The 9646-nt window shown below is 38.2% G+C and overlaps 2 protein-coding genes across 3 annotated transcripts in view; one reads left to right on the forward strand and one right to left on the reverse strand.

Annotated features, from left to right (window-relative positions):
* CAPN7 (calpain 7) overlaps positions 1-1222 on the forward strand; it is a 106358-nt gene extending 105136 nt beyond the window's left edge. For both annotated transcript variants that reach the window (XM_073630316.1, XM_073630317.1), the window contains one exon: positions 679-1222. In XM_073630316.1, coding sequence (XP_073486417.1) covers positions 679-823 — 145 coding nt within the window. In that variant the 3' untranslated portion in view covers positions 824-1222. The remainder of the gene's footprint in view (positions 1-678) is intronic.
* Positions 1223-4825: 3603 nt separating this feature from the next.
* SH3BP5 (SH3 domain binding protein 5) overlaps positions 4826-9646 on the reverse strand; it is a 104445-nt gene continuing 99624 nt past the window's right edge. The window contains exon 9 of the mRNA XM_073630318.1: positions 4826-6636. Within this exon, the coding sequence (XP_073486419.1) occupies positions 6431-6636 (206 nt within the window). The 3' untranslated portion in view covers positions 4826-6430. The remainder of the gene's footprint in view (positions 6637-9646) is intronic.

Genomic DNA, 9646 nt, shown 5'->3' on the forward strand with positions numbered 1-9646 from the left:
ATGGCATCAGTGCTCTGCTAATCACTGGTACAATGCTTTCCAGGTTCCTTAAAAATATATATATATATTAGTAAATGCACATTATTTTACCTGCAAAAAAATGTGCATTTTATTTTTAGATGAACTTATCCTTTAAAGTTGAGTGGCTGATTATTCTGTCTAGATGAACACGGTTTAAACCTTCTTATTTACAAATGTGTATTTAGATGCTTGCCTGCTGTTCAGGTTTAAATGGAAACAAATGTTTTGGGGACAATTTGAATATAATTTGTCACTTTTCTTACAGGCTTGGCTCCAGCCTCTTCTATACTCTGAGCAACTATGTTGTTTCTTTAGTGTAAAATAGATTGCATTCTCACTAACCAAGAGTTGGGAAATAGGAAGAAGTAAAGCCAAACTCTGTCTTGGGCTCCATGTACACTGGGTATGAGGGTATGGGTATGAGGCCTTTCAAGAAAAAAAGTCTATACTGCATCTCTGGATTTGGTGTGCAGTTTTCATTGACAATAACATCTGTTTATGATTTTTTTTTTTTTTATCATATGCTCAGTTCAAAATGTTCAAGTTTTTGTGATGTGCTTACTTTAATGGATATTTTGCATATTTCCAATTTATTTTTATAAAACAATTGGCATCTGTATAATGGTTCTGATGAAATGCTATTTTCTTTCCCCACAGATGTGGATTTTGCTACCTGGAAATAGAATCTGTACCAGCAGGCGTGTATAACATTATCCCCACCACATTTTTACCTGCGCAGGAAGGCCCCTTCTTTTTGGACTTTAATAGTTCTATACCAATCAAGGTATCCCAGCTGCAGTGATCGAGAAACATCAACAAGCTCTTCTCAGGACATACCTCCGCAATACAATTCCAACTAGTAGCAGGAGAACCCAGCCATGCATGGAGTTTCAGTGGTGCATGCAGAAGTCATTAGGCCTCTCAATACTGTTCTAGATTGTCATACTGTGCATACAACCCTTCCTGAAGAACTTTTTTCTTTTTTTTTTTTAGAAGGGAAAGGGTACTGCTGGCAGCCTGCAGTTTAATGTGTACTTGAATATTTTATTCAAATAATAGAGCTATAAATAAATATTTTTCCAACACAGTGATGTGTTGATTGTGTGTGTATATGTAGATTTAAAGGGTCAGTCCACCCAAAATGGATATTTCAGGTTTTGGTAAATTCTGAAGATTAAAACCACCTTTTTCTGTTAGATGATTCGCTAAGAGCTGTGTGATTATTTTTTTTTTAATAAATAAAGAATAAAATAGGAAGCTCTGCTCCAAGGCAGAAAGAGTTGGGAATTACGGCTGGGAGATCACCGTTTAAGAATATAATACAAATAGGAAGCTAGGGGCTGACTCAGTCTTTCAAGCTGTCTACTGTATATGGAAAATAAAACTTTGGGGTGGGGGGGGACGACTGATCCCTTAAATTATATTTTTAATAGAAAGCACATGTGTGGATCCCAAATGGTGGGGTCCCACCCTTGAATGATTTGAGTACCGCTAAAGTATGTACATGATTTCATTTTTTTTTTTTTTTTTTTTTTTAAGTGTGTGGTTTCTATTATATTTTACATAAAACTACCATAAATAGCTTAATCTATATTGATATTAGCCTTCTAAGGATAGTACTTTCGGCCAGTCAAGCCTGTATTGCTTTGCACAGTGCTGTCATTTATAAGACTGAACGTGCATGAGGCACTAGAGTACTGTTAACGCCATTGAATAGTAAGTACATCATCCGCCTCAAAAGGAAAATTTATCAGAGTACATTCCTCACAGAGTTCATCCAATATACTGTTTGCCACAAGAACATGACAGCCTATATACCATGTGTTTTGTCTGAGACACATTAAATGATTTAGTAAATAATAAATGTAGCGCTATGTGTAAAATTATAAATATAAAGTGCAAATCTCTAAAATAAATAAATCTTACATATAAATGAATAGTCCATAAAATGAAAAAATTAAGAAATAAAACATGAAAAACTCTTCTTGTGATCAGTGTATCCACACAATTCCCCCACAGTGATTGTTATTCCTCAAAAGGAGTGCACGCCACCAGTAAAAATGCGCGCTCACCTCCCAGATGAGTCAAAACTCATATGCAGATCTCCCCACGAGCTCTTTGCTCTCACTTCCTCTTCCCAATCAATGTTGGGTAATCCAGATGGCTCTTTTCTTAATGGTAACTCAGCTCATTAATATCCAAAGAAGTGGATCATCTCCCAACTTGGCTCAAGATTCCATGAGTTCAGGACATGTAAATAATAAGTATAGAGACCAAAGTGTTCTCCGTATACAAATTTATTCGAAACCCCCAAATAGACAAGTTGCACTTACAAAATAAAAACTTTAAAATCACATAAAAACCTCCAGAGTAACACCACCGTGTCCACATACACAGTGCTTGGCTGGACGTGACTATCAGCTCCTCCCTTCTAGACGCGTATCGGCCAATCACAGGGCTTCCTCAGTAGATGCACTGTGTATGTGGACACGGTGGTGCTACTCTGGAGGTTTTTATGTGATTTTACAGTTTTTATTTTGTAAGTGCAACTTGTCTATTTGGGGGTTTTGAATAAATTTGTATACGGAGAACACTATGGTCTCTATACTTATTATTTACATGTCCTGAACTCATGGAATCTTGAGCCAAGTTGGGAGATGATCCGCTTCTTTGGATATTAATGAGCTGAGTTACCATTAAGAAAAGAGCCATCTGGATTACCCACCATTGATTGGGAAGAGGAAGTGAGAGCAAAGGGCTTGTGGGGAGATCCCCATATGAGTTTTGACTCATCTGGGAGGTGAGCGCGCATTTTTACTGGTGGTGGTGTGCACTCCTTTTTGAGGACAAACAATCACTGTGGTGGAATTGTGTGGATACACTGATCACAAGAAGAGTTTTTCATGTTTTATTTCTTCATTTTTTCATTTTATGGACTATTCATTTATATGTAGGATTTATTTATTTTAGAGATTTGCACTTCTTATTTATAATTTTACACATAGCGCTACATTTACTATTTACAATCCATTTTGAAATTAGTGTGGTGTACCACTTGGAATGTTTAGCAGCTGTGCACATTTATTATTAGGTTATCTTATTTAAACATCACAATATTTTTTACTTGTGGCGCTGATTGTTTCATCTCATAATTTACATTAAATGATTTAATCTTTATTAGTAATATTAGAGTGAAATTGTAGAATTTCTTTTATTTTTAGTGGTAGAGCTCTCCCCTAACACTTTTTGTATGAAAGAGAATTTGCACTATTTTTAGTTGGCCTTGGAATGAATGACCTACAAAAGATTCCTATATAACCCATGCTAAAGAGGCAAGTTGCCAAACCATTTGGTGGAGGGGGGATTATGGTGTGGGGTTGTTTTTCAGGGGTTGGGCTTGGCCCCTTAGTTCCAGTGAAGGGAACTCCTAAGGCGTCGGCATACCAAGACATTTTGAACAATTTCATGATTCCAACTTTGTGGGAGCAGTTTTGCAGATGGCCCCTTCCTGTTTCAACATGACTGCACACCAGTGCACAAACAAGGTCCATAAAGACAAGGATGAGCGAGTCCTGACAACCTGATAGGAACACCTTTGAGATTAAATTAGAGTGGAGACTGCGAGCCAGGCTTTCTTGTCCACATCAGTGCCTTACCTCACAAATGCGCTTCTGGAAGAATGGTCAAACATTACCATAGACGCACTCCTAAACCTTGTGGACAGCCTTCCCAGAAGAGTTGAAGCTGCAAAGGGTGGGCCAACTCAATATTGAACCCTACGGACTAAGGCTGGGATGCCATTAAAGTTTATGTGCGTGTAAAGGCAGGCGTCCCAATACTTTTGGTAATAGTATATATGTGACAGCCCAGCATTAAGGCCCCCCCATCATGTGTTTGCATATATGCATTATACCAGTAAGAAAAGGTTGCATAATGTTCCTTCATTCATATAAAATTAGTGTCTTGCATAAGTGCCACATAAAATATATACAATTATTTCAATTGGACTACTTCCTGCATGAGTCCCCTCAGTCCGCATGTGGTGAACAATTTGGCTAAAATGTTGAACTATAGAACCTGTGTCTAAGAAGGGCCTGCCCAACATGCCCTTCGAGAGAAGACACCTCTTTGAATCTGCTCTAAATTCCATCATTAAGGCTACCACTGGTGGCAAGAACTCCCGTCTTCCTCAGCTAAAGAAATCGAAGGCTTAGTCTGGGTTCATTCTTCCCTGGAGGTTCAGCTTGCAGCAATGTAACTATGTATATGCCATACCTGTGGGATACTTTTAGAAGCTAGAAACCACTGTAGTAGGCACCACTACTACAGTGATCTCCTTTAGCTTCTGTGCTGAGCAGCTGTCCTGCTGCATTGTGAACACAGGAGGTTGCATGCTTGTCACAGATGCCACTCAGAGATCACTTTGCATTTTGTCAATAAATCTCCGAATGGCACCCATGATGAGTGAGCAACCTTATGTGTTCACATTGCAACGGGGCAGCAGGTAGACATGAGGTGCCTACTACAGTGATTTCCAGTGAGTTTGACCAGATATAGTATATGCATGTGTGCAAACTAAACCGCTGTTTTTAACACATGCTGTTAGACAGGATAATTCAGTTGATCACAGGCTGATCGGTAAGTTGAGCTGGGAATTTCTTTGGTTTTGCATAGTATATGCATGGCTACACTGGTCTAATCAACGTTGTCAAAATATCTATATCTGGAAGTCTTCTTTACGTGCAACTGCCTGATTAGCAGAACAGCTTCAAGAAAAATAAATGAGAAAAGCAAAAACAGGCAATTTAAGTTGCATGAAACACCCTTTAATACACATAATTTTCTGGGGAAACATACAAGTTGTAGATAGGACGGAACACAAAACAAGACACATTCCAGTATTACTAAATTCGCCTCGGAAATTATTCAAAGCAAACATGTCGGTTACATAGAAAACAGGCTAGTCTATCCTAGGACTACAAGTCAGCAGCACAAACTCCACTGTCTCTATAGAGCAGCATCATTGCCTGTATTCAGCCAACCTCTACTTCCTACACAACTAGGAAACCCATGCAACATGCATGGCCAGTTACTTTACTGGAGTGTGTACCACAGTACTGTATACAAAACAAGGCATGAGCCAAGATCAGCAATACTCTGCTACTTTGTAGACATACAAAATATTCAGGTGAAGTCTTTTGCTTTCTCCAGATCTGCTGTGAAATTATGCCTCATTCAAATGTGCAATTAATGGCTGGGAAAGTCTAGTTATAAAATCTGGAAACATGGCACATGGTAGAATTCTTCTGCTATAATTAAAAAAAAAAATAGAACATATACTAAGAAAACATTCATAGAAAATGACCAGCAAGTCAAACTATCAGTCAAAAAATATGAAGTGTACAAAGCTAAATGTAAATACAAATAAATATGTTGTTACAAGCTAACTTAGAGTGTTTTTTTTTCTTCTAATAAACCCAACATGTCTAATACTGAAATCCACATAGGAGACATGAAGGTATGCTGAAGAGCGTATGAGTGCAAATGCAAGATGAGCCATGTTGATATGTCAAGTTACCTGTGTAGGTAGTTGGGTCAGAGATGGATTGTGGGAAGATAGGTATCAGAAGATGTCTGTTTGGCCAATTTAGTAAACACATCCTGGGATTATTACAGTGGTTAGATGCTGGCAGGTTGATATATATCAATTGTTTGTACGAATAGACAGCAGCTTATAAAAGATATGTATTCAGAGTGTCTGTAGCTGTATTCAACATTTGGATTCTTGACGCAACGTAAAACAAAATGTAAGGCTGATGACAAAAATGAACATTCGACAGATCATCTACAATTAGCATTGGATTGGTGTATGAATGATGGGAGGTCAAAAAACCCTAGACAGGTGTTGCTTACTGGTTGAGGTTTGAAGATTTCTAAATGGAGTTTTAATTGATGAAAAAAATCACTTACATAGGACTACTGTACGGTTTACTTTGAAAAGTTACATGGTCGTCACATTTGATGGGTGATTTATGTGCATATAATACAAGGATACTAAACATCTGACAGACCAAAGTAGTTTATGGTCCTATATGGCAAAAGACACAAGGAACAGAAAGCCTTGTAACAATACTTGTTTGGCAAGTCAACCCTTTGGCAAAGTCTCTGTTTCTATTTATTGCTCTGACTAAAGATATCCTGCTCTCCATTCCTTATATTGGGCTTTTTTTTTGGTGAAGGAGGACAGCAAGCAGAGAAGTGGAAGCCTGCTGGAAAGCCATCTGTACTTCCCCCATCACATTAGTTCATGATATGCAGCCTCCAGTCCGCCCAGGTTCTCTTAGCAGTACACACATCATGTGCTGAGAAAATCTTCTTGGTGCAATCTGTAATCCGTATGGCACATTGTTCACACTGCATTGACCAGCACTGTTGAGGCCAGGGACTGAGAGCGTGTACACTTTATGTCCGAGTTGGCTTCATTGTCTGCACAATCCAAAGACAGCTGCTTCATACTGTTATCCAACGCTGACAAAGCTCTGGGTTTACTGACGATATTGCTGTTGTTATTTAGTCTGTCCTGGGCTTTGCTTTCTGATCCTTCTGCTCTATGCCCTAAGCAAGAAAGAAAACAGCATCACTCACCACACAAAAAAACTGTGCTTAAAGTGTACCCGTGCCTAGACTATTGATATTAAAGTATTTACATGCAACGTAAAATATTGTATAAGTGTAGTAATCTTTTTATAACACAAGCCAACCCTGACCTCTCTAACTGCTTGTACCGTGAAGCAATTCATTCTCCAAGATTCTGAAATATCACAACGGACTCTGATGTTCAGATGGTTCAGTCAGTTTCTAACAACTTAAGAAAAACGCAACACCTCTGGGGTTAATTTTAATATATTTGTCCTCTTTTATCTGGGGGAGGGGGGGGGGGGGTGATGGGGTTTGTGTTAATGGAGTAAATTTACCTAAAATAAATAAATGAGTGAAGGTCCACTTTAAAGCTGAACTCCAGGATCATGCCCACCTTTAGGGTCCTTTCATACGGGCGCCTCCATGTTACGGGATCCACGTCTGCGTCCACTCACTTTGCAGAACAGACACAGTCCTGCTCTCCTCTATGGGAAAAATCGGATGGAAACGGACCACTTGTCCGTTTCCATCCGATCTGCCAGAGGGATGGAAAATAGGACCACCATCCATCTGCTTTTTGTGGGCAGGATTAGATGTTGGCAGGTGTCTGCTGACATCTGCCATGCCATAGAGGAGACTGGAGGTTCTGATCAGATCCACCTGAAAAACTGACAGGCAGACCTGATCAGACAGTCCATGTGAAAGGACCCTTACTAATACACAAAAAAAGTTTTAAGTTTTCACAAATATTTTGCCTTAGATTTAAATTTATTATTTTTCTTTTATATGACATCATCCACTACTGTGCCCAGGCTCTAGGGGAGGAGCAAAGCAAGAGGTGCATGCCATATCCGATGTGTTTCCAACAAGGAATTATGTACACACCTCCTGTATTAGGTGTCCTTTTATGAAAGTGCGGTAAAATACCGCTTTTCAGTTCTCAGGCATTCTCAGAGGAGATCGCTCTCCTCTGAGTGCCTGTTTATGAAAGTGTGTAGATCGCTTCTCATGTTGAGTTGAGGAGCGATCTACAAACGCCGGGAACTCCTGAGAACGGCTCCTCTCACTGTAATCTCGTGTGATGTAGCGGGATTACAGTATGAGGAACCATAAAATACAAAAGTTTAACACAAATCAGCACACATTATTCCCCAACATATTAATAAAATAATAAAGATAAATTCCCCCTACACAATATACATTAACCTAATTATAAAAAAAAACATTGTTTTTATCAATATTTAAAGATCATACATGTTCCTATTTAAATGTGAATGGTGTATAGTAAATGAATGCGAATCGCTGGGGAGTGTCAATACATTGTTAAGGACACCCCCAGATCAGCTTGCATATCGCACTGCGAACTGACAGTTCGGACATGAATCGGATCGCATATGTGTGAACACACATGCGATCCGATTCTGGTCCGAACAGAAAAAAAGGGTCCTGTGCGTGTTTGCACCGAATGCGGTGCGATATCAGCCATACTATCTGTACAGCTGATATCGCACCGCACAGACATCGCATGTAATGTGAATGGCAGTGTGCTGCAAATAACATGCAATGCCTGTGCGATGTCCGGCATCGCACAAGTGTGAACTGGGCCTAAAAGTTAACACCCCCAAATCAGTTCGCATATCGCAGTGCGATCTGCAAACTCGGACAGTAATCGAATCGCATGGGTGTGAACACCCATGCAATCCAATTCTGCTGTGGACCAAAAAAAGGGTCCTGTAAGAGTTTGGTCCGAGGGCAATGCAAATTTAGCAATACTATCTGTATGGCTGAAATCGCATCGCACAGAGATCGGATGTGATTTTGCACTGCGGTGCGAATCACATCCGATCTCGGACACCGCAGCAGTGGGAACTGGCCCTAAATCATATTGCATTTGCACCAAAATGGTACAGGACCCTTTATTTGGTCCTGCACCATTACATAGTTCGCACTGCGATCTGTGAAATGATCTGGGGGTGTCATTAACTTTACATTGACACCCGCAGTGGTGCGCAGATGTCAATGTAGGTGTGATGTGAAAACCCGCACAGGAATCACGCTGGTTCACGCATCGCACAAGTGTGAACCCAGCCAGAGACGTGAACATCTAAAAAAAAATATATATATCTATATATAGATACATATATATATATATAGATACATATATATCTATATCTATATATATATATCTATATATATATATATATATATATATATATATATATATATATATATATATATATATATATATATATATCTATATCTATATATATATATATATATATATATATATATATATATATATATATAGAGAGATACATACATACATACACATATATATATATATATATATATATATATATATATATATAGATACATATAGATACATATATGTATCTATATATATATACACATATATATATATATACATAGATATATATATATATATATACATATATAGATAGATCTATCTATCTATCTATCTATCTATCTATATATATATATATATATATATGTATCTATATATAGCTATATATATGTATCTATATATATGTATCTATATGTATCTATATATATATATATATATATATATATATATATATATATATATATATATATATATATATATATATATATATATATACACACTATAAATTCCTATCCTGCTGGTTTTGGGGTGTGTAATGGTGGGGAAGGTGTGCTCTGACTGTTTGGTGAAAGAAAGAAGTCAAAAGACTTCTTTCTTTCTCCAGAATATCAGCCAGTTTCAGGCTTCTCACTATGATTCTCCACTTCTGAAATGGTGAATCAGAAAGTGAGAATTCTGTCACAGATCGCCAGTGAGGTGTGGAGATCGCACCTTCATAAACTGGCCGTTTCTGTGAATTCTCACTGTGCTGAGATAATCAGCGGAGAACATGTTCTCAGCTGATTATCTCAGTTTCATAAACTGGTAAAGCGCTGAGATCAGCGGTGAGACTCCGGATCG

The sequence above is a fragment of the Aquarana catesbeiana genome, linkage group LG05 (genome assembly GCF_042186555.1).
Source record: "Aquarana catesbeiana isolate 2022-GZ linkage group LG05, ASM4218655v1, whole genome shotgun sequence".
In the NCBI taxonomy this organism is placed as follows: domain Eukaryota; kingdom Metazoa; phylum Chordata; class Amphibia; order Anura; family Ranidae; genus Aquarana; species Aquarana catesbeiana.